At 39.5% G+C, this 24,718-nt stretch overlaps 2 protein-coding genes across 6 annotated transcripts; one reads left to right on the forward strand and one right to left on the reverse strand.

The window, feature by feature from the left end:
• LOC144651182 (uncharacterized) lies at positions 1-23,457 on the forward strand. 5 transcript variants are annotated; one of them, XM_078511081.1, is made up of 7 exons: positions 1-172; positions 11,927-12,118; positions 14,126-14,721; positions 15,311-15,537; positions 15,601-15,685; positions 15,833-15,898; positions 17,522-23,457. In XM_078511081.1, the coding sequence occupies exons 2-7, from the start codon at positions 12,096-12,098 to the stop codon at positions 21,616-21,618; spliced, it is 5,094 nt and encodes a 1,697-aa protein (XP_078367207.1). In that variant the 5' UTR covers positions 1-172; positions 11,927-12,095; the 3' UTR covers positions 21,619-23,457. The 5 variants fall into 5 exon arrangements, with proteins under 5 accessions (XP_078367207.1, XP_078367206.1, XP_078367204.1 ...); XM_078511080.1 differs by having other exon boundaries at positions 15,311-15,685; XM_078511078.1 differs by having other exon boundaries at positions 15,601-15,898.
• Positions 5,816-11,434, reverse strand: LOC144649227 (uncharacterized). The gene is made up of 2 exons (XM_078508682.1): positions 9,732-11,434; positions 5,816-7,796 (listed from the first exon to the last, which is right to left on the reverse strand). Exon 2 carries the CDS (start codon positions 7,029-7,031, stop codon positions 6,210-6,212), a length of 822 nt encoding a protein of 273 aa, XP_078364808.1. The 5' UTR covers positions 7,032-7,796; positions 9,732-11,434; the 3' UTR covers positions 5,816-6,209.
• Positions 23,458-24,718: the final 1,261 nt, after the last annotated feature.

Genomic DNA, 24,718 nt, shown 5'->3' on the forward strand with positions numbered 1-24,718 from the left:
GAGCATGGGAACAGATCATTCCGAAAGTAAGGAAGAACCTGAAGAAATTCGAAGAACTTTTTGGTTTCTTGTTCGCGTCGCGAGTCTTTTTGACGTATTTTCCATAACTACGCTTTTTCCATTGACATAAAACGTTCTCAAGATCAACTACAGATATGGTGCTTCTGTAAAGGTGAGCGAATGAAATGATTTTTAGCCACTTATTTCATGTGAGCATGGGTTTGATGATCTTTGATGACACGCATTCTGAGTAAGCATATTGCAAACGATCAGAATACAAAAGTTATTTACTTTAGACTAGGAATCGAGAATTCCGCACAGCCCCATACATTAATTATGCCTGCAATTTTCTGACTGACTCGTTCTTTTCATGATTGCTGTTTGTGAAAAGTAAAAGTATGAAATAGTTTGATACATAATTAATGTATGCGGCTGTGCAGAAATCTTTCCAAAACATACCTGTTTTATGTACCGAGATTAGAGCAGCCTGCTATGCAGGCTAAGATTTGAGAGAGTTACTCCGTAAAAACTAAAATCTTAAATTAAGTAGTTCTGAGGTAAGAGGTTTCTTTTATCTTAATGTAAGTTTTAAAATCATCTTAATGTAAGATGAGTATCCCTTAAATGAAGAGTTCTGAGGTAAGATACATTTTCGTCTTAAATTAAGATTTAAACCATCTTTGTATAAGATGTTTTTGTCTCTAATATTAAGGTGGATCCTTCTTAACACGCAAACGACGGTTATTTTTTAAATAAGACTTTTTCAAAAATATAACCGTCACTTGTATTCGCAAGCGCGTTCGGAGAATATACTTGAATTGAAGTTTACCTTATTTTACAGCCCAAGAGAAACGAGAACACTACAAATGTAAAGCAAAAACACCTAATTTAATTCAGTCATTAAAAAACATACAAACAAGGATAAATAAAAAGAATTCACAGAAGAATTTATAATAAGCTTAAGTCTTAGCTGTTATCGGCGGATCCAACGTTGTGTTACGGAGTCAATGAATTCATTGAATGCACCGCTTCTTCAGCTCAGTCAGCTTGAATTCTTCATGCAGTCATTTATTCAATTCAACTCCAGACATTTTCTTACTGCCCAAATTCCTTCACAGTGATATTCTGCATGCAGGTGTCTTTTGCTATACTCGCAGTCCTCGCAGTTAGCCATCTTTAGCCGCCGTTCAGTTTCCATGAGTTTCGTTGCTAATGAAAAAAGCCACTTCTCCCAGTTGTTAAAATGCAATTAAAGAAACCTTTAGGGTATCCTTTGTCAAGTTTCGAGTCGAATTCAACGCATTTTTAAGAAGTTTATATACGTGTAGCTCCATTCCATGTTCGCAGCTTGAAAGTTCGTACGTAAAGTCATGAAACTGTTGAAACGCGTTGGTCCTTTCGCCAACCTCGTCCCCAGTGTCCTCTCGGTGGCGAAATCGTATCGTTGTTGATTGTAAGAAGCTGTGCGTCTTAAATAAGATGCTACCAACTTAAAAAGTTCCAAGCGTCTTAAAAATACTTATCTTAAAATAATATTCTCTTTCTCAAATTAAGACAGGAGTTTCTTTGGTAAGAAGGACAAAATCTTATGTAAGATAACTACGTCTTGCTCTAAGACGTGTACACCATCTTGAAGCAAGACGTTTTTACTTCTTACGATTTGGTAAGACTCTGTCAGTCTTAAATTAAGAGGAACAGAATTGCTTCAATTTAATTTAAGATGGATTTGTCTTACTGCAAAAGAGCAAAGTCTTATAATAAGATGGAACTCATCTTATCTTTAGAGGGACTTTATCTTACTTAAGACGACTTAAATCTTAGTGTAAGATTTTACGGAGTTACCTTTCACGCTTTGGTAAATATTCGCCAAAATGTCTGGGCTCTATGCTCTATCGCTGGATGCATTCAAAAGATCTGTAAGAACTTGGATTACACCAGCTAATAAGCAATGCATGCAAAAAAAAATTGGCTGTTCTTTTTGTATCTTTAATTATTTATGCATGTGTGGCTATCCCTGGCCTCCCCCCCCCCCCAGGGGATTTGACACCAATGTATACCTGCCAACTCTCACGCCTTAGGCGTGAGTCTCATGCCTTAGGCGTGAGTCTCACGCCTGCAAGTTGAAAACTTTGATCTCACGTTAACTCGCGTTTACGAACCAATTTCTCACACCTAGTTGAAAAATGTGAGTTATTACAACCATAACCGACACACTTTCCCAAAATATCTAAAATCAAACCAATGTGAGAGACGAGAAATCCATGTAAAGTGAGTAAATGACGATACTTTCCCCAAAATCTCAGAGTTTTGACAAGAAAAGCATTAGGAAGGAGGTCGTGTTTAGCAAAATACGTCCACGGACTGGTTTCGGGATATGTTCAAAATGTCTTCGGAATACTTCAGACGTCTTCGGAAAACTTCGGACATGGTCGTATCGTACTGTCTTCGGAAATCCTGGCACTTGCTGGATAAAAATCTCACGCCTTTGACCCAGAAAAAGTTGGCAGGTATACCAATGTCTGTCCTTTGTGGGGACTTTTAACCTTTTTAGTGGACTTTTCAGTTTTCATGAGTTTATGACCCAATCAGGTTGCATCAATTTATAGGTCAGGTGCATGTTTCACAGTTGACACCCAATGCAGGGATGTAGCTAAGAAAACACTTAGCCGGCTCATCAACAAGCCCAGCTGGCTTTTCTGGCCTGGGCAGCTCTAAAAGTTTACCCAAGCCTTTGTTTTCATGTGAAATTTCAGCCGGATTTAAGTTCTATTTCAGCCGGTTAAATTAGCCGGCAGCCGGCCCTTAGCGACATCCCTGCCAATGAACATAACAATCAAGACACATTCCATTAGCTCAAAAGCTGATCAAGACACTGATCAAGAAACTTGAATTTTAATCAGTCTTTAATTACCGTATATTTCCCGCTTGACTCATTAATTACAACAACAGCACAGCAACATGTTACTCCTTCTCAGACACGGTTATATTTTTGGCCCTTTACGCTGACGACACAGTGATCTACTTCAGCAGCTTGTGCGTTACCGAGATAGAACATTTTATAAACGAGGACTTGTGTAAACTTTCTTCGTGGTTTAGTACAAATCGTCTAACCTTGAATATTTCTGGGCCATTCAGCAAAAATGTTTACAGCCCACTCGTTGCTGTACTTAATTGAAACTATGAAATGAATATATGAAATTTATATACCGTATTTTCTCGATTAAACGCCGGGCCCCAAATAAACGCTGGGTCTCCAAGCTGTATTTGAAAATAAAAAAAAATTTAAGGTTAAATATGCTTTAAAAATTATGTCTTATTATACATATAGCTGTCAAAAATAATGAATAAAAATCATTTTTTAGAAACATAGGGCTTAAGTGCATCTGTCACAGAAAACCGACCATCTATGTATGGAGGTTATGAAATTCGAAATCCTTGATTCCCACTATTTTTTGTGGAATGATAGCATTACATGTGCCGATCACAATGAGCATAAAAGTTTGACTAGCTGCTTTTAATAAGCCAAGAAATTGGGCAGCCTTTTTTCCGTGATCCGAGGACAAAATTTTATCTTCAAAAATAACAAAAATAATGCATATTTTATTATTTATTTTCATGAAGTGATAAAAAGAAGGCATCCTTCTTTGGCAATATATGGAAAGGGGGTGGTATATGCTCTTAGGCAATATCATTAAAATTGCCTGCCATATCAAGGTAAAATATTCAGGGGTGGTCAAAAGTGAGTATCTATTTTAATTGTCAGACACCAGCATATTTTCACTTTTTTTAAAATGCCACTTCTCCATGCTCCAGCAGTTTTGGGCTTCCATTCATATATGGATGTAAAGAAGATGGCCCCAGCTTTAAAAAGCTGTGAAGAACTTATTGGGCAATCGCATATTATGGATCTCACGCGCTGCTGCTTCTACCTCTATTTTGTAAAAAATGGGTATTTTTAATGTTTTAACAACTTGTTGTCGGTGAGAAGTTTTAAATGAGATTTAAAAAACCATAACGTTTGACAAGACATTTACTGTCACAATCACACTGTTTCATCATTTCTCTTACTTTTTTTGCAAATAACGTTAAAAACCTGAGTGTTTTGAATTGGTAAGGCGAGGGGGAGGGGGTGGGGAGGGGAGGCAGAAAGAGCCTCCTCTTTACTATCAAAAGTAATTAAGCTATTGCGTAGAAACTTTTTTGGAATGCTAAGCGCCCTAAACCTCGTAGGTTGATCGTGGTAACGTTTTAGCAGTGACGTCATATAACGTCAAAATGACGTCATCAACTTCAAAATCTTCACTTTCAAAATTTAAGATTGTTAGAAAATATCTAGAAATTTGCAAAAATGAATAAAAAATGGAAAATAAGGTTTACGTACAAAAAGTCTGAAATAGTTTTAAAAGAAACTGAAATTAATTTTTAAAATCTTTTGAAGGCGAAAATTAAACCATGAGGGTATGATCGATAGGGTGGGGTCAATATGCGGAAATGTGTTAATGTTTTAGTCATACTACGTATCTAAAACACTGGACTATTGGAAAATTGAAAAACAATCTGAATAATGGCGAAAATTGATGTCAGCGAGCAAAATATGCAACTTTGTTGTCGCCATCGTGCATGTCTTAAATAATACGTACCTAGCTGAACTAAACTCTAAGCTTCTTAGACAGAATGTGGCCAAAATAGTCCAACATCATAGTACTCCATTCCATGTTACTTCCTATTGCAAGTACAACAACTTAAAACATTTGTTAAAGCATCCTTGTACGGGGCTTTACGACGCTTAAAGTTCTCAGTGTCTATGTCTATGTCTTTCAGATCAGCAATACTGAATTTCTTTTCTAGTTTCCCGTCTACAGCTAACTTGCACAGGTTGTAGGACTTGTAGGTGATGGGATGCTCCAAATGCAGGCTGCCAAAAACAACCTTCTTTCTACGTGTGATGTCCTCTTCGCGTTCCTGCATCTGCTCTTCATCCAAAAATTCTTCTACCTCCTCTAGACTGGCAGCTGCGTTTTAAGAACCGTGTTTCTTTTTTGCTGTTGCAAGACGGGAAAAGTATGATGCAATCTGTTGAGAACTGAGACAGTCACTTCCAAAAAATAGACGATTACCCTTAACATCTCGTTTTCTGCGCATTTCCCGAGCAACTTGAGTTGGCGATGCCTTATTTCCTGTTTCCTCGCAAATAAGGAATCTGTCATTAAGATACGCTTTAACTGTGTCAGAAAACCGGGCAGACTTGTGTGTTTTTAATGCCCATCCCATGGTAATATTGTTGACCCCCTGTCCACTCTGCTCAGACTCACATGAAAAGTTAGCGGCGAAAAGTGGCTTTGACAGTTCGTCATTTATCATATCAGCACAGCGACGCCTTATGTGATCAAACTGAGACTCCCTATGTAAGCGACGAACGTGATTACCGAAATCTAAGTGCCTCTGGAGCTCTGTTTCAATATCGAAAGAGCAGATACACCCGTCAATAGGGCATTCAAATAACGTATCCGTTTCAACGTCTTCAGTACCTGTAGGAGATGCCGTTTCCCCTTCAGTGTGTTTGGAACTCCCTGCCATTGCTCCGCTGGAACGGCATGTTTCCGTAAAGGCCTGTAGTACCTTAACCTTTGGAATTTCAATTGATGGCAAATCGTCTTGTAACATGCGTTCTCCTTTTCCAATGTCAAACGCCTTCCAAAATCGCATGCCACCTTCTTCGTAACGAATGTTGTGAATCTGACTAATTCCTTTTATTTTCACGTTTTTCACGTCAATTTGGCTGGATCGCTGTGGCGAGCCTACTCGGCATCCCTTCACTCCACCATTACTTTCCAGGGCCTTTTTTAGATCACGTGCTGTCAGAATGTCGGTCTTCGTCTCTGCCACAAAGCGTCTTGCATGTTGCTTCATTGTCGCTGTCTTTCGATCGCATATATCTTTGCCATGTTGAGCTTCGCTGAAATCATAGCCAATGACTCTGATGCCAGTTTCATGACCAATACTGGGGAGGCTTGTCAGAAGATATCCCCCGTGATAACAACCGGCGTTGTCTGATCTTAGATAAACTCCTGTTAGCTCCGGATACAGCTCTTCAAGTGTAAAGAGCGTGTTCTGGGTAATTGAAGCCACTGTGATCTGGTTCTGATCGCAACTGTCGAAGACATGGACAAAAACTTCTACTGATAATGAGCATTCTTGTGTTTTTCGTATCACTGCTGTGACATACCACGCTTTCCATAGAACTCAGCTGATTTTTCCCTGAAGTGCAGTGGCAAAAATTTTATCGCCCAATCTTCCACCAAAAGGGCTTCAGTAGGTTGTAACTGATCAAGGACCTCCTGCTTTCCCTCCTCTTGATTCACACTTCTCAAAATGTGAGCTTTCCATTGTTCTATCTTGTCTTTACTGTCATCCAGCAGGAAACGAAGATCACATATGTCGTCACTAGCCATGGTGCACTGCTCAGAGATCTTTCCTATTTCCTCCTCTAACGACAAAAATAGATCACGTAGTTCCTGGCACCTATCACACTCGAGTAAGTGGCTATGTGTACAGCTCTGCTTCAATTGTTCTTTCTTAGGGTCGCTTAGTGCAAAGAATCGACAATGGTCTGGAGACACAGAGAAATTGTCGCTTGTTAAATCGTTCACGACATGTGTGCTGTAGTCCTGCTTAAGGTAACGTTTGCAAGATAGGGCCAATGAACGCAGTCTGTCAGCCTTACTATCGGGCATTCCTCCGTCATAGAGCTTGCTGATAACTTCTTCTAAATTTTCAAATGCCTCTGATCCGTCCGCAGTGTAGTTGTCCAGACCTTGAAGAGATTTTCTTGTCGATGCGGGGCAGACTTCAAGAATTCTGAACAAAGTTCTTACACTGGCCGGTTTAAATCCACTTTCGTCACAAATCTTCGTGTACTGGGCGATGATTCGCGCTGGAATCAATTTTCGTATTGGTTTTGGAACCACTAGTTCCACTCCACTGTCAAGTGTAATTTTAGAAGTACTGTATGCTGTGTCTTGCGAAATCATGTCGCTTGTTATGAACCTTAAAAAATGGTCAACTTTGTTTTCACTGAGGTAGAACCTGTGAATTGGAGCTGTAGGCACTGCAATGCCTGGTCCATGTTTTTTACAATGCTTTCTAGCCTCCTTTATACGGAAATCTGTCAAACCAGGAATAAGGTCTTTCAATTGCTTTCTTGTAAAATTTTGGGCAAATATTGACAGAATTTCTTTTCTCGATTTTGAAGACTGTGCATTGTTATAGGCATCAATGAGATTCCGTAAAGTGCTGTCCGAGAGGGTGTTAAGAGAAAGTTCTTCATCTTCATCGTCGTTATCGTTGTTGCCAAGACCATTATTGAACTGTTTTTCAAGTAATTCCAAAGCTCTTCACCTTGGCCAAGGGCAATTGATTCCAAAACTGGTCTTACTCCTTGTTTAGCGAACGATGCATAATGATGTTGAGTACGAGGGTGCAAATCGTTCCACTCTTTCATAAGAACAGAATCCAGATGTCTAAATGGCTCACTTATCCCAGTCGCTTCATGTAATTTGTACACATACTGGTTGTAGCCTGATTTTGCAGTGGCTGGTGTAAGTGGTTGTTTGTAATCTTCATCGCTTATTAAAGAATCTTCCATACCAGACGGGCTGCTTAACACTTCAGGTGGAATAGGAAACCTTTTACGGGGTGTGATGCTTTTAGCTGCAATATTCTCTGAAGATGGCTCTGTGAAGACTGAAATTGTTTCAGATAACAAGCGTGCTTTTCCCGACACTGACGGCACACACCTATGAAATGTATACAAATTACGGGTATAAGATTCATATTTCACATAAACGGATATATGTTTAAGTTCATTGACCAAAAACATAAGGGTGGCGGTACATGCGTTGTTTACGCTTCCTTTAATTCTGCGAATGATAGCACACTCTCAATCTAACCTAAATCTACCTTCCCAAAGATCAGAGAAGAAACTGTATAACATCTCCTTTCCTCCATGCAGAATGTCAAGCTAGCATTAAAAAATGCCAGATTGTGAAGAAAATTCGACGATATTGATCTTTTTTACTACGCCTGGTTGGATAGTTCGACCATGTGGTCTTATGTTTGTCCCAGTCCCCTAACAGATAACACAACACGCCTCAACATTGATAAAAGCAGAAATGTTTATACATAGTTAGGGACCCTATTCCCCTTACAAACTCGACACCACCTACTGGCAACTACCGTCATAGCATACAATTATAAAAAAGTTGGAACCCCCCCCCCCCTTCTGCACCTAACCCCAACCCCCCTAAAGTGTGTGAAGAATGTATATAGGTGAATAAAGAAGTTTAGGGAGAGAGCGCGTGTAGTGCGCGAACTGACAATAAATCAGTGTCTGGCAAAAAAGAGACATTATTTTGTTCTGCACCCGGGGTTGGGGGGGGGGGGGGACTCCGATATCAAAGAGACTGGGATGCTCGTCATCTCGCCTGCGGGTGTAAATTTCGGATTTTGGACTTTTAGTGTAAAAATGTTTTAAAAAGGTATCTTTTAGAGGTCAAATAAGCGTGAGTAACGCCCAGATTGGTCTCCTTTCGGGGTTTAATTCAAAATTTCCGAGGAGCATCCCTGTCTGTTTGATATGGGAGTCCCCCCCGGGGGCTGCTGGTTTACCGTATGCAAATTTCGGGCACGGTGGCACGAGGCGAGTTGTCTTGCAACTTGTCTCGCTGCGATAGATTACACGCAAAAATAACTTCCGTGACACCCACTCAAATGGACATGTTTCGGTATACGATGTAGCAACCCTTGCACGAAAGGAATCAAAGCCTCTTTTAATAACGAGCAACAACGCTGTAACACCTTACACGAGTTTGTAACGCCTCCTGGAACTTGTCGCAAAGGCGCAACAAAAATGCGAGACATGTTGCATGAAACATTGGCAAGTGTAACGGCGCCGAACAAATACAGTCGACTCCCGATAACTCGAACCTTCAAGGGAAATTAAAAATGGTTCGAGTTATCGGGAGTTCGAGTTATTGAGAGTTGAAAACAAATGACAAGAAATAAGGAAAAAAAGGCCTTTACTGATTTTCTATTCCTACAATGTATACCAGTGTACATTTTAAACAAATTTAATTAGAGTAGAGAGAAGCCAAAAGAAAAAGGAACAATATATTTCTAAATCTCTGTATAGACCAGAACGTAACGTAACGTAAAACAAAGCAAATCAGCTGCGAACGTTGCAGGTTTCAATTAATTCGTCCTGTCGATAATCCTTTAAAGTTTTCTAAGGTTGGATTTGAAAGAAACGGTATCAACCTGCACCAAGAAACTAAACGTCTGTAGCACATCAATGACGTGGCACATTTCGTGTTTTGAGGGGCGTTTCGGGGACGGCTCTAACTCTTGTTCGTTTTTATTTCAAAAATTTTGGACTACAGTGTACTGTTTGTTTTGACCTGTCACAAATTGGCAGACATGGTTCGAGTTATCGAGGGTAAAATTATATAGAAAATGACCTGAAGGGAAACGAAAATTGGTTCGAGTTAGCGGGAGTTTCGAGTTATCGAGGGTTCGAGTTACCCAGGGTAAAATTACAGTAAATGTATGACAGAAATCCAGGGGAAATCGATTTTGGTTCGAGTTAGCGCGAGGTTCGAGTTATAGAGGGTTCGAGTTATCGGGAGTCGACTGTATACACAGATTAATTACAAGATACTACTTGAAACACTTACGGGATCCAATAATACAGTGTAAACCATACATTAACATGATTTCTTTCGCCATATCCGGTGTGATGTATCTATCAGGAATTGAAACCTTTCGTTTCTGAGTTCTTTGAGTATGTTCGGGATGACAGCAAGCGGTTGAAGGTCTCCAGTGCTTGGCAAGCTCAAAGCGATGTGCCGAACATATTGTCAAGACATTTTTTTGTTCATCATTTACATCTTGAATGCCTAAAATAATATAAAGTATGTCTAATTAAATTTTTGTTCAGGGTTCAGTTCTAGGAATAAAATAGTCTTAAACTTTAACATTAGGTAATTTGTAAATAGTGATGTTTAATTTATGAGAAGTTCAAGTGCAAAAGTAAGGCAATTCAGTCGGCTTGTTACGTTTAAAACGGTTACCTGCTCTGTTTAGAAGTAAATCTTTTCTTGAATTTTCCATGTTTCAAGTTGAGCTGTCAAAGTCTCCAGCGAAGTCAGCAGAAGTTCGTCGTTTCCTTTTCTCACTTGTCGATTGCCACAAGGAATTGAGTTTGCCGCTCGCGCAAATGAACAAAACATCTTTTCTTTCCTGCATTCACCGTCAAATCGTTGAAAAAAATATAGATCTAAGAAACTTCTTGTGTATATGCTACCTTTTGGTTAGAAAATAACTAACAAACGGATTCCAATAACATTTCCCTTTTATCAATCGTAAAATTTAGCTGCGAAACGCAAAATCAAGTTCAGCCAATGAGAGGTCTTTGTTCCCACGCTTTACAACCGCGGCTCACGCGCCGTAATTATATCAATAACTATGTAAACCGCTTAAGGAAGATTGTTACATTCCTAGATCCATCCTTAGTACATATGCACAAAATAACGAAAAAGAGCTGAAAATTGTAAAGGATTAATTGAAGGCCGCAGGAATAATTTCGTGAGGTGAGGTGTCTGTTGAATATTGATTTTATAATTTCGTCGTTTATAAACCTTTTTGAAGACTTTGAATGACCATCCTTAAACGTGCGAAGGACATTTTTGGCACGCTTATAAAAGTATTGCTAAATAATAAAATAATGTTACTCATCCTTAGGCCTGAATACTCATTATAGCGAAATAAATATATTCCACACAAATGAAACAAACACCGTTATCTTTAGTGTCACGCAACGCGAAGCTGGCTGAATAGTCTAAAAGTACTTATGAAAAATTCCTAGAAAACAAAATTGCCCGAGCATTTTTCTTTTTTATCTTAAAATATAGCTCCTTATCTTTGTCTCGGAGCATTCGTTTTATTAATAGAACGCTGGAATGCATAATTAAAGGATTTTAAAAAACACCACTTTTAAGGCAAAAAAAAACCGACCAACAATGACACGTTATTCACGAAGGTTATGAAAATGAAATTCCTCAGATACAAAATAAATTCTTACATAGTCTTATTCAGTTTGCATTATTCTTCACTGCTATTAACTTTATTTTGATTCCTTGCGTCTTGGAGTTGTAAAAAAAAATGTTTAAAAACTGTCAATATTTGCTTTTTTGAAGGCGATGAATCGCCTACAGTTTAGGCTTGACATTTGACCTTCACTTTTTTTGTCATATAAAGGTCTGACAAATTTTAAACTGTGTCACGTTAATGGCCATAAGAAGTACTTCAACCACACCAACTTTCGTCGAAATCGGTTATTTCAATTTTCACGGCTCTGGTCGGCTCACTGTGACAGATGCACTTAAACAAACTCCCGGAATCAAATAAACGTCGGCTCTATCGGGCCAAATTTGAAATAAACGCTGGGGGCGTTTAATCGAGAAAATACGGTATTTGTACTGTGGATATACATTTTAAGCAAAGGGAAGATCATTGCAGTAATGTTCTCAACTTAAGCAGTTGAGAAAAGCAAGCCTGAAAAAAAATTCAGGCTTGAACTGGAATCGAACTTGAGTTCAGACTTGAACGGGAATCGAATTCGAGTTCGATTCCCGTTCTCAACTTTTATCAACTGCTTAAGTTGAAAACATTACTGCGATGATCTTTCATTTGCTTAATTGAAACTGGAATGTGTCATTCACCAAAACCTTTTTTTGAGAAGGTGTTTTGAGAATGCGAAATGGTCCTGATCTGGAATCAAACTCTTTCACACGGGTTATGTAAATTTCTTTAAAAAAATTCTACCTTACTCACCACCATTAATGCAGGAACTGTTTATTTCATTTTGCAGATGTCATTTGGTTGCAAATCACCTTGAGTCCCCAGTCTAATATAAATTATCTCTGCCAAGAGACAGTCAATCTGGCTGCAACAAAGAGATTATTGGACATGGATAATCTGAGTCAAGCTAGTGATTTGTCTCGTGTACACGTATAAGGAAAGAGCTGCTCTAAGCAACAATGGCAGCTGCTGCAGGTACAGGGTGAGTTGAGTTTTATCTCTAAATATTACTTTTCTTAATCAATGAGGTCTGCAAATGTTTTAAAATAAAAAATCTAGCAAAATCAGTAGCAGACAGTGTTTCGCCATCCTCATCCCCAAATGCAGTGGAGAATTATGAACCTAATAATTAGGTTCATTATTATAAGTATGAAACATTAGGAGTGTTAATGTGGTTATAGGTATAAAAATTGCAATGTCAATTTAATGCAAGGTTAACTAAGGCATTTTTGAAGCTTGTACACTTGATTTGTACATTATCAAATGGTGGATATATTTGCAGCATACGCGTTTAGCTGTTGCATTAGTGCTTAAAATGTTTCATTAATTTAAAACCTATTTTGTCCTTTCATTGCTTAATGAAAGGACACAACACATTTAAAATTTGGACCCAGCATGTCCAGCAGGTCCCAGCCATCAAGCTCTTAGCCCATCCCACCACTTTAATTAAGCCTAGTTCTCTTCCCTTCTCTTCTCTTCCCTTCCTTTCTCTTCTTTTCTCTGCTCTTCTCTTCTCTTCTCTTCTCTTTTCTTCTCTTCTCTTCTCTTCTCTCTTCTCTTCTCTTCTCTTCTCTTCTCTTCTCTTCTCTTCCTTTTTCTTCTTTTTTCTTCTCTTCTCTTCCCTTCTCTTCCCTTCCCTTCCCTTCCCTCCCCTCCTCTGCCCTCCTCTCCCCTCCCTTCCCATCCCCTCTTCTCTTCTCTTCTCTTCTCTTCTCTTCCCTTCCCTTCTCTTGTCTTCTTTTTTCTTCTCTTCTCTTCTCTTCTCTTTTCTTCTCTTCTCTTGTCTTCTCTTGTCTTCTCTTGTCTTCTCTTGTCTTCTCTTCTCTTCTCTTCCCTTCTCTTCTCTTATCTTCTTTTCTCTTCTCTTATCTTCTCTTCTCTTCCCTTCCCTTCTCTTCTCTTATCTTCTCTTCTCTTTTTCTTCTCTTCTCTTGTCTTCTCTTCTCTTCTCTTGTCTTCTCTTCCCTTCTCTTCTCTTCTCTTTTCTTCTCTTCTCTTCTCTTCCCTTCTCTTCTCTTATCTTCTTTTCTCTTCTCTTCTCTCCTCTTCTCTTCTCTTCTCTTCTCTTCCCTTCTCTTCTCTTATCTTCTCTTCTCTTTTCTTCTCTTCTCTTGTCTTCTCTTCTCTTCTCTTGTCTTCTCTTGTCTTCTCTTCTCTTCTCTTCTCTTCTCTTCTCTTCCCTTCTCTTCTCTTATCTTCTTTTCTCTTCTCTTCCCTTCTCTTCTCTTCTCTTCTCTTCTCTTATCTTCTCTTCTCTTGTCTTCTCTTGTCTTCTCTTCTCTTCTCTTTTCTTCTCTTCTCTTTTCTTCTCTTTTCTTCTCTTCTCTTTTCTTCTCTTTTCTTCTCTTCTCTTTTCTTCTCTTTTCTTCTCTTCTCTTTTCTTTTCTTCTCTTCTCTTCTCTTCTCTTCTCTTTTCTTCTCTTTTCTTCTCTTCTCTTCTCTTCTCTTCTCTTCTCTTCTCTTCTCTTCTCTTCTCTCTTCTCTTCTCTTCTCTTCTCTTCCCTCCTCTGCCCTCCTCTCCCCTTCCCTCCCCTCCCCTCCCCTCCTCTCCTCTCACTTCCCCCCCTCCCCTCCCCTCACCTCCCCTCCCCTCCCCTCCCCTCCCCTCCCCTCCCCTCACTTCCCCTCCCCTCCCCTCACTTCCCCCCTCCCCTCCCCTCCCCTCACTCCCCCCCTCCCCTCCCCTCCCCTCCTCTCCCCTCCTCTCCTCTCATCCTTGCCATTTGCAATTGGGATTAACTGACCTGCATTTGTGTTCATTTCAAGTATTTCTTTCCTGGTGCACATGTGCATGTTAACCAAAAATTTAATTTCTGGTCACTGTCATGTGGGTAGATAAATAACATAAAATTTCTTTACATACATGTGTTTATTTGACTCCGTGATCCATCTGTAAAGGGTTCACTACAATTACTCAGGTTGTGAATATTTTACCACTGATAACAATTAAGCTGTAAAATTATAGTTGTTTTATTTCTTTGATACCAAGGTCTACATTACAGAATGTTACTGACAACCATAAAAGATGGATAGTCTTTGGAATTGCACTCAACAAGGTTTTAGTCTCCCAAGTACGCCCCTTTGTAGAACAAGAAGTTCAGAAGGAGTATGGCAATCTTAAAACCAGCCACAATATTCATACTCAGAGCACATCTGGGCGACTGAAGATTCGGTCAACATTCTTAAAGTACGAGAACATCAATGGTAATGATGCACATCCCAGGCTGCCAGGTGGAAGGTACGATTACTCCTTGTTTGATTGCAAAGTGCTATCCCCTGTTGACTTTGCCAAGCTCTATGTAGAGAACTACATGGCCAAGTTTAACGCCTTTGATGAGCACTGTGATGCATCTGCTGTGCTTGCTCTGCTTGGTAAAGTTCCAGTCTTCTCTCATGCTGTACCGAGTGCTGCTGGTGATGTCAGAAAAGCTAGAAATGCCTGGGCACACTGTAAGTTCAGTGACTGGGACCCATTAAACTTTCAACAGAGATTTGCTGAGATGGAACAGCTTGTGAAAGCCCTGGGTCTGCCTAGTGCTGACGAGAGCGACCTTCTAAAAGAACTGAAAGACTGGGAAATGAAAGGTACTGTATTTGTATTGAAATTACACTTTAAGGCAGTCTTACACTTGCACAATTATCACACACTTGATGAAATTTTGATCATTTAATGTTCGACATCTTTTGTTGGTTAACCAATTAAAATCTAAGACGTATGAAAGTGAAAATGACACTAACACATTTGATTGGGTCAGTTACTGCAGAACCCATCTGGAACCTGTCAAAAAAGTTATCAAAACTTTCAGTGTCGAGTGATAACGGTAAACTGATGCGGAACTCAGTCTCTTAAATAAAGTTCGGCAGTTTAATCTGTCAGTTTGAAGTGTTAAATTTGGCTTGCGTGGTATTTGTAAGTTAGGTTGAGCACTTAATCAAAGATCAAGTTCAAAGTTTATACAAATGCAGTAAGTAACCTAACCAACTAAATCATGATTGCGAAAAAAAAGTAGAGCCTTAACCTTTTTGAGAAACTCACGTGAGAAACGTGAAAGAATGGTGAACATTCTGATTGATGCAGATTCAGTGAATGGATATATAGTTTTGTTAAACATAAATTAAAGTGCAGGTAAGCCAAAACGTATACAGTGCTCATGCCTCGCTGCTTCTCTCACAGGTACTATACTGTGCATGAGCGCCACCATTGACCCTGATCTGGTAAAGACTGTTCAACAGGATGTCAGTGCACTGAAGAATGATGTAGACAAGCTGATATTCGAAGAAGAGGTAAACAGAGAGAACTTGAAGGAAGCGCTACAGGACGTTGCAACAGTTCTGGAGGAATTACAAAAACGCGTTTCTGTGATAGAGCATGAACACGAGGTTATCAAGCAGGAACAAGAGGTCTTTAAGCAGGAACAAGAGGTCTTCAAGCAGGAACAAGAGGTCTTCAAGCAGGAACAAGAGGTCTTACAGCAGGATCAGAGCACTCTGTGTGAAAAAATGAAGACTACAGAAGGCCATATAAGTGAACTAAAATCTGAACAAAAACGTGTCCGTGATCTGGGAGAACATCTGGACACACGAGTTTCCACGGTACAACAGGAACAAGAGGTTATCAAACAGGTTCACAACGAGCTGTGCGACAAAGTGAACGCAACACAAGGCCAGATAAGTGCTTTTGAATCTGAACAAGAAGATGTTCAACGACGTGTCACGCATTTGGAAGATCAGCAGAACACAACCCAACCTCAAATCAATTATGGTAATTTGAAAAAAAATCAATATACTATTGAAGGACAAACATAGACAAATGATTTATCTAGTCTAAATGTGGAGGAAAGTGAACCTCGACAGCAATCAGTGATTACAAAATCCATTCAAATTCAAATCTGTACAAAATAGATTATCACTGTGAAAGACAAGTATGTCTTACTGTCATCTACCTCAGTGCGATATAAAGAATTCACCCCCTCCCCAGAGTGCTATAAAACTACAACGAAAAGCGTTCATTTTAGCTTTTCGTTCTATTTTACTATTACTTTGTTCCTTTACATCTCTGAAGTGCATGCCCAAGCTACACTAATCCAATCTGTATAAGCTAACTATATACTTGAAATCTAAGAAAACGAAATATGACCTTCGCAAAAAAGGTACAATGGAAAAAGAACTTAATCGCCAATTACCCTTTCTTGATGTTCGTATTGATAATAATGACCCTTATTCTTTCCTTACTAGAGTTTACCGCAAGAAAACCTTTACTGGGCTATTAACTAATTATTTTAGCTTCACCTCGTACTCGTACAAAGTAGGTCTCATTAGAACTCTTGTCGACCGGGCCTACAAGATCAATAACACCTGGTTGGGGTTACACGAGGACATAACCAAGCTTACTGAAATTCTAAAAAAGAACCTTTTCCCTGCCCATTTAATTGAAAAAGTAGTTAACCGTTACATCACTGGTATCCATAGCAACCATTGTCCCCGGGGCTCCCTCCCTACTACTTTGCCCACATTTTACTTTAAGCTGCCGTACGTAGGCTATTTTTCTGTCGTCACTCAGAAAAAGATTAGACACTTAATTAAGCGCTATTGTAATGATTTAGATATCAAACTAGTTTTTTCTTTTAAGATCGGTAATCTTTTTGGAGTGAAAGACCATATCCCCGGCGGTCTCCGTTCGCGTGTGGTTTATAAGTTTGCATGTGCGGGCTGTAATGCCTGTTATGTCGGCGAAACCACCCGACATTTTGCCACACGCGTGCGTGAGCACATAGCCAGTGATAAGGCCTCCCACATTTTCAAACACCTTCAGAACTCTGAACGTTGTCGCTCCTTGTGTTCAATAGATTGCTTCCATATTTTAGATCACGCCTCAACCAGCTTTCAACTTAAGATAAAGGAGGCTATCCATATTCAAAAGGAACTACCTTGCCTCAATCAGCAATTACACCATGTAAATCTAAAATTATCCTTCTAATTCACACATTTTCACATTCTGTTGTTACTACTTACTCATTATTCAACTCACTGTACTTTGTAAACCATTCAACTAAAGATGACAGATGCTCTGTCGAAACATGTCTTTGAAACTTAAAAAAATTGTCGTTTTTCCTAAAATCTTTACGAATAGTCTGTTTTTAATAGTTTTTGAACGTCTGCATAGCTAGCTGACGATCCCGCGATGACAAATTCCCGTTCTGTTTTCTCTGCTGTCTTTTTTCCATCGCGCGAGGACAACAGCGGGCTAAGCAGGCTATGCTCTGTCAGTTATTTTTTGTCAGCTTTATAACTTACTAAAATTCGATGTTATTTTCCGCGAGCTTGATTACAACGCTGAAAGGGATCAACAATGATAAAATATTCGTTTTTTGAACTTTTTTAACAGAAATTGCCAATTGTGAAGCAGACATCACCTTTTTTGCCGAGCGGCACGATGTAGATACAAGACAATGGCTGTTGGAAGATTTTGACAAATGGTTCAGTGATCCTGGCAATTCAAGAGCGTATGTTCTCCTTGGTGATCCAGGAATTGGCAAAAGTGTGATGGCTGGAGTCTTGGCACAGCGCTCGAACATGGCTGGAAACCTAGGTGCTGCCTACTTCTGCCGTCATAATGATGGCACAAGAAATGATCCCAGGTATCTTCTTGGGACTGTTGCTTGTCAACTCTGTGAATGCAATAGCGAGTACAATAGTATTGTGGGAGGGGAGGGTGGCGTAAGAAAGTTGTTAAGCAATTCTAATCTGGGTGTTCAGGAGTTATTTACCAAATTATTACAAGAGCCACTGGGTATGTCCACTTTTTGTCAGCAGAGAAAATTAGTCATTATTGACGCTTTGGATGAGACACAGTATGAGTCCAGGGATGATTTTCTTGATCTTATAATGAACCGTTTCCCCCTGCTTCCTAAATGGCTTGTGTTCTTTATTACCAGTCGTCCTGAAGAAACCGTGCAGTCGAGATTGAACAAATACAGCCCTTGTATTAAAATATGTGCAGGAAATAGCAAAGATCTTAGTTTTTATCAACAGCACGAGCGGGACATCAAGCTATTTTTGGAGAAGAGTGTAGATTTCTCCTATCTCCCCTATTCGGCAGAAGACATAACAGAGAAGTCCAATGGATTGTTTTTGTATGCCTTCTACATTGCAAGAGTACTTAAAGACCCAGTGCATTCAGGTAAGATTGATCAGCTTAGTGATCGTTTTCTTGGAGATATCGACAATTTCTTTTGCCAGAATTTTAAGCGGGTTTTTGATAAAGTGGGAGCTAATCTCTACAGAAAATTGTTTGGTTGTGCCATAGTCGCCCCTTCCCCGCTTCCTGTCTCGTTCATCTCCTTCATTTTACAAAGAGAGAATTCGGATCTTGACGAGCAGGAAGTAATTGATGCAGTTTCGCTATTCGTGGTGTTGCGAACTTCTGATCAGTCATTCACCTTTCTTCACAACCTTATCCCAACGTGGTTGACTGACAAGAAGAAAGCCTCTCGCAAATTGCTTATCAAAAGGATTGAGGCAGGTGAGTACTTCAGGGATATCATTGTTGAATTTCTCTCTGCTGCCGTTGTCAATCAACAATGGGAAACACCTCCATCCATTGAAGCTGATTTATTTGACTACTGTTTTCGTGTTGGTGTTCGCTTTTTGTGTGAATACCACGAGAAGGGCTCACTGAAGATCGTTTACTGTAGTTTAACAAGTTATCAGTTTGTTTGGAAGAGAATACAGAGTAACGGAATTGGAATCTATTCTGTTATTGCTGATTTAAAGCTTGCAATTGCAACTGTTTGCCAGCGGCTTAGTCACCCGGAAAAAGAAATCCTCCAAGATATATGCTTAGCTCTTGAAAACAACTGCCATGTTCTTCAGAAATGTCCTCATCTTCTACATTCCTGTTTACGCAATGCATCCAAAGCTGTCCAAGTGAATGTTGCAATTCCTGATGGTGTCTCAACCACTTGGATGGAGCGGAAAGGCCTCCCTTATCCTGCTTGGGAAATCCCTCGTGGCATGAGCTGCTTTGCTTTTTCCCCTGATAAGAAGTTGTTGGCTGGAAGAAAAGGGCAATGCATTTCTTTGTTTGATGCGTGCTCATTTGAAAAGGTGTTTGGTCCTATGGAAGTGACAGAAGCAAGCGATGACATTAATCATTTAGAGTTTTCTCCAGACGGTAAGTTTTTGTTTTTTGGAAGGCTCGACAAGTGGTTCTCAGTGGAGAAAAGATGTGTCGAGGAGTATCCTCAATTTTCAAAGAATTTCAGGTGCTACAAATGGAGCTCCTTTATTTTCGATGGAAGTTTTATTTTTGTGCAAAGAGAAAGGCCTTGGATTGGAATGCATAATGTTTCATGCGAGTTGAATATCTTTCGTATGTGGAGCTCAAAGGAGTCTCGTCAGCCAAGTAATGAGTCCACAGGTTCACAAAGACATAATCTTGATACCTTAGATCTTTGTTCTGCTCTGAACAGTCCGAACATTTATCAACTGTGGCCATTTAGGGAACGTGATCGTTTTCGCAGCCACTCTGATCCTCCAGATCTCTGCAATGACTGTTTGAAATTCCAGCGGAATCACGTAGAACCAACGCTGGCAATTGTTCGTCAGCGTGTCATTGATCTTTACCCTGAGATATTCGAGTACCAGGTTTGGGATGTACAGAGCGGAAGACCTTTCTTGGAGGAATTGTTTTCCTTGGGTGTCGATTTGAGCACGTTTTCCAAATTTTGCTTCAATACCGCTGCCCTGGAGTGTAATGAAAGGGGGTTTTCTGTTCCTTACGGCAATGATCTCAGCCACGCGTTTGGTAAAGAGGTTAACAATTGTCAGTACTATTTTGTGGGGGAAAAGATTTACACTTCTACTCATTTCCAGAGTGAGTTGATTGCTGCCAAGAGGAAAGAGTCATATGGCTCGTTCTGTGTTCTCAACGCACCACCAGTGTTTTTGAATGCCATGACGAGCTCAAGAATATCACTAGATCAGAATTGGATGGCAGGAGGTGGTTATGTCTATGAAGGTTACGTTTATTTGCTCAAGAAAGAAAGCCACATTGAGCACTTTGATTATGAAAAACCTGTACGAGTTATTGAGAAAGTGAAGCACTTTGCCTTCACGAATGATTGCAGTGTCTTTCTTTATTCTACTAAACAGAAATTGCTACACGCTCTTTCTCTTCAGTCTGGCAGACTCCTTTCAAGTGTGTCAAGTTTCATCCCATTGTATTGCACACCGGAAAAGCAGGTTGGATTTCTTTTTCGTGCCGAAGACGAAGAAAGATTCATTTTTGCGAAAGATATTCCAAGCGACTTTCTCAAGTTTTTCTCGATTCCATCTGAAACGACACCACTTGAGGTAAAGTTCTCTTTAACCGACACCATCCTGACCCTACATTCTGGTATGATGCTTACGTTTTGGAAAACAACAGATTTTGATCGGCCTTTAACATTTTCTTCTGAGGTTTTCTTAAGGGATCCTTCCCCTGAAGTAGTCCATGTGAAGAAGTGTGGGTTTTCCCAGAACGGAAAACTAATAGCCACTCACCAAGGTACCAAGATATTGTTGTTTAATTGTCACAAATTTCTTGAGTGCGTCTTTGATGAAGACTACGAGTACAATGTTCCCTGTCTTACATTTTCAGCCGACAGCTCCTTACTTCTTTATTGCATCCAAAGAAGCAATGTTGGTACGCGTTTCTATGTGTGGGACGTTCAGAACACGGCAAAGTCAGCTTCTTTCGACTCGTTAAATTTTCCTTCTGTAGATCGCTGTTGCTTTTTATCAGACCAGAAGAAACTAGTGATTTGCGGTGAGTTGAACGTGGAAATTTGGGAGTTCGCTGGGAATTCGTGTCACCGATTAAGAATCCTGAAAACCCTTGGGCCTTACAATGAGTTTGACAAGTTTACTCATTGTATAGTTTCGACAGACAATGAGCTACTGGTTTGCTGCCTGGCAGACAGAATTCTCCTCTACCCATTCAGCTGTCGGACACAACAAAATCCTCGGCAAGTACCACACGGTCATTTAGGCCGAATTGAATTTTGCCAGTTTTTGAAAGGAACTCGTTACCTGATATCCTATGGCGTCGACGGTACTGTGTTCTTGTCGGACCTAAGCGAGTGGAAAGCTATTGCATATGCAAGAGTAGCGCAAGGGCGGGAAAGCATTGTTAGCATGACTGTGTCTGGCGAGGAAGACAAGGTTGTTTGTTTGACTTCTTTTGGTCGATTAAGTGTGATAAAACTTTGTGGATTGAAGTGTGCGATGCCGTCAAAGCTCCCGTCACTAGATATCCTGGGCAATGGAAATTTGGCTGAGGCGAGTCGTGGACCGCAGATTGGGGGGCAGACTGTAGCAACAGTTAAGGGTGCAACCGTTTCTGATAACAAAGACATCTCTGAGGATATTTTTTCCAACGATTGGATGCTCACTGTCTCTGACAACAGTGACGACAGTGACGAAGACGAATCAGATGAATGACTTTCATGAACGTCCGGGATGTTTGATTTATGGCGTCATGTCATAACAGTCAGGCCAAAGAAAAATGTTAGATGTCCTTTCTCGTCCCCAAGGTTACTTTTCCCGTTTGTAACCTTCCAGGTTTGAAAAAGAAAACTAAAGTTAGTTCACTAGGACAAGATTGTCGGTGAACTGTTCACAATTTCAACAAAGATATCTAAGCCTCAGTGCGTACCCTCAAATCCTGGCACCAAATTTCGCGCTAACTAGTCGTTTATTGCTTCATTTGTTGTTCTTTCTTCAAGTAATAATAAACAAATTATGAAGACAACCTTGTAGATGGAGTTACTTAAGGACTTAAAAATCTTTTTTCATTTATTTATTTTATTTCATTGTATTTATTTACTCGATTTCATTAGCACCACTTGCTAGAAGGCCAACACGCCTCATAATACCGAGGGTAAATAAAGTTCTCATTCATTCATTTTAAAGCTAGTGCACAATTGTATTTTTTGTTTGTTTGTTCATGCATTACAATTTTTGTCAATGAAAATGCTTATAAGGAAAATGAACTGCAAATACAGTCCTTTTTTTCTTAACTATGCGCGGCTATTGACTACCGTTCGGCCCACGTGTGCCATACTGCAGTGATGATTCAATGGGTATGATACCGCTTTTTTAAAGTAACCAATCGAAGATTAAAGACTGGAAAACGACAAAAACCCCAAGCCTATTAGGATAGTGTAGCATGCTGGTTGCGTCAATTATAAGACCAAGGGACCCTGGACTCAAATGCTGTCTCCTTAAACCTTTCCGGTATTAAGGTCAAAAGGTCGAATAGCTTTATAGTTATGATCATGAGAATTTCGTGTTTGATACTGATGACGTTAACTCCAAGTTAATTATTTAGCTTTATTCTTATGCCCTGTCTACTTAGAAAATGTATTGTAAGAAAAATAAGATGTTGACAACTAGTTCAGCATGTAGTTTAGGGACGGACCAATAAATGTTTTAGGGTGGGGGGAGGTTGGACAATTTTTTCTGAGTAATAAAAAGTCTTTTCATTAAAATAACTCGTTTCCCAATTGGAACTTCTCTGTCTCTATTATAATGACCCTATAATATGTTATCAGACAGTAGTTTATTGTTAGGATTTAGTTGCATGCCATGAAGAGACATTGTGCTTGAATGCAGTTAGTTTTGTATAAATATCGATCATAATATGTGCTTATTGTGTGCACGAGGTACTCGAGGTTTGTTTGTTGCTAGTATTACAGCGCAGCTCAAGTTTTGTTGTAGTACTATGCCTATAAATGAGCTGATAGAGCAGTTTTCAATTGGATGTTGTAAAACCAAAACCAAAGTTATTACTCTGGCCAATCACAAAGGACACAGACAAACCAGTGAACCAACCAAAACTCGAAGCAATTACAAGTAGCTGGCACGAAGGGCGGGAAAACGTGCGCGAGCGAGTCACGATTGGTTTTTGTTTTAGTTCTGATTGGATGAGAAAGTGGCGCGACATTTTTAAGTCAATAACTAAGCGTAGTAATGTAAAACCAAAGCAAACGCAATTTACTTTCGACACTCAAGTGAAAACCGCTCTATGTTTTAAAATTATCAATTGCCTCGAGTACCGTAAATAAGTAATTTGTATCTAAGAACAATGATAACTCACAGTATATTATGTATTCAAAGTATATTACTAAAATATTTTTAGATATATTTTTCCTTATTAAATAGGTATGACGTATTAAGACTTATAAGCAGTTAACTAGGTAGTACAAAATATTTTGTTAAGTTAATAGTTTTACATTCATTTTATTTTTATATATATATTAGATACAAAATATGTGACAGTTGTTACGAGTCTACTTTTAGAAAATAAGATGTCACTTTTGTTGGTATTGTAGGATAAAAATAAAATATTGTGGAAGAAATTGATAATTGTTTTGTTGTGAACTTCTACTTCTTCTTATGGTTGAGCAATCAAACTCAAAGTATGGGAGGCGCAGGGGTACCCTGCGATGGACCATCATCCCATCGAGGGAGAGTAGAAATATTCCTAGCTGTTAATGCTATTGAAACCGGGATAGGCTCCGGCAGTATGCAGCACTTAGCTCGAGGCTGCCCTTTATTTATTATTAATCAAACTCAAAGTAATTGGAGTCAAAGTTTCCCGGCGCAATGTTGCCTTTCCGCTGCCAGACAACTCAGTTACACCGATTGGTCAAGTCAAACATAACACATTAGTAAGTTATCAATAAAATGTAATTTTTTTACCAGTGTACAGCGGATACTACAGCGAGCATCGAACACTGTACTGAGTTATTCCCACCTTGAAAGTAACCACTGTTCTATATGTTATCATATTGATGATATTAGTCTGAAATTCAAAATGTATGTGTTGTCACTATCGGAAGCAGGAATGGTTAAGGGTGGGGAGACTGGAACGGGAATCATAAAGAAATCATGTAAAGAATTTGAAAAGATTTTATGAATTCTTAAAAAGAAATCTGAACAAGCGAACGCAGTTCGTGGCTCCGACTAGATCGACTCGAACGGATTCTACCTGCCTGCCTGCCTACTTTTTAGCTACTGCGACGAAAACAACATACTTTTTTACCTCATGGTAATGAGGTTGTAGTGATCATTCTCGAAGTCACGTGTTTCCCTCACTCGAACACTCACTCACTCGCTTACTCCATTCTGATATTAAACCGCAATTAATTCATGCATTTAACGGTGAACGTGCTGACAGAAGGTTCTTTAAAATGCCAATCAGCACACGTAAATCAAAAACAAATAATTCTACAACCTTCTTCCCAGGACTCTCTCTCTCTCTTCCAAGGAACAAGGTTGGATTTTCACAAAACAAATCGAAAGAGGATCAGTTACACTTATCCTCTGGTGAATTACACTTATCCTCTGGTGATAAAAGAGAATAAAATTCGCTCTACGAAGCCCCAGGGCATACGCTATCAATGACCCATTCACGTAAAAAGCATTCAAAGGCAAATGAAGTGAGATTGTGACATTACTGATAGCAGCTATAAGCTTCATGCAACATGTGAGGCGGTTAAGTAAACACAACATTTCTGCTGCACGATTTTGTTTCGCT

The sequence above is a fragment of the Oculina patagonica genome, chromosome 4 (assembly GCF_052425735.1).
Source record: "Oculina patagonica isolate OP01 chromosome 4, crgOcupat, whole genome shotgun sequence".
NCBI classification, from domain to species: Eukaryota; Metazoa; Cnidaria; class Anthozoa; order Scleractinia; family Oculinidae; genus Oculina; species Oculina patagonica.

Excerpts from the sequence above, each read along its gene's own strand:
- LOC144649227 (XM_078508682.1), bottom strand. The coding sequence starts at position 7,031 with ATGATTTCGCAAGACACAGCATACAGTACTTCTAAAATTACACTTGAC.
- LOC144651182 (XM_078511076.1), top strand. The coding sequence starts at position 12,096 with ATGGCAGCTGCTGCAGGTACAGG. Across the intron at positions 12,119-14,125 it reads GCAGCTGCTGCAGGTACAGG|GTCTACATTACAGAATGTTA; the intron begins GTGAGTTGAGTT and ends TTTGATACCAAG. Across the intron at positions 14,722-15,310 it reads GAAAGACTGGGAAATGAAAG|GTACTATACTGTGCATGAGC; the intron begins GTACTGTATTTG and ends CTTCTCTCACAG.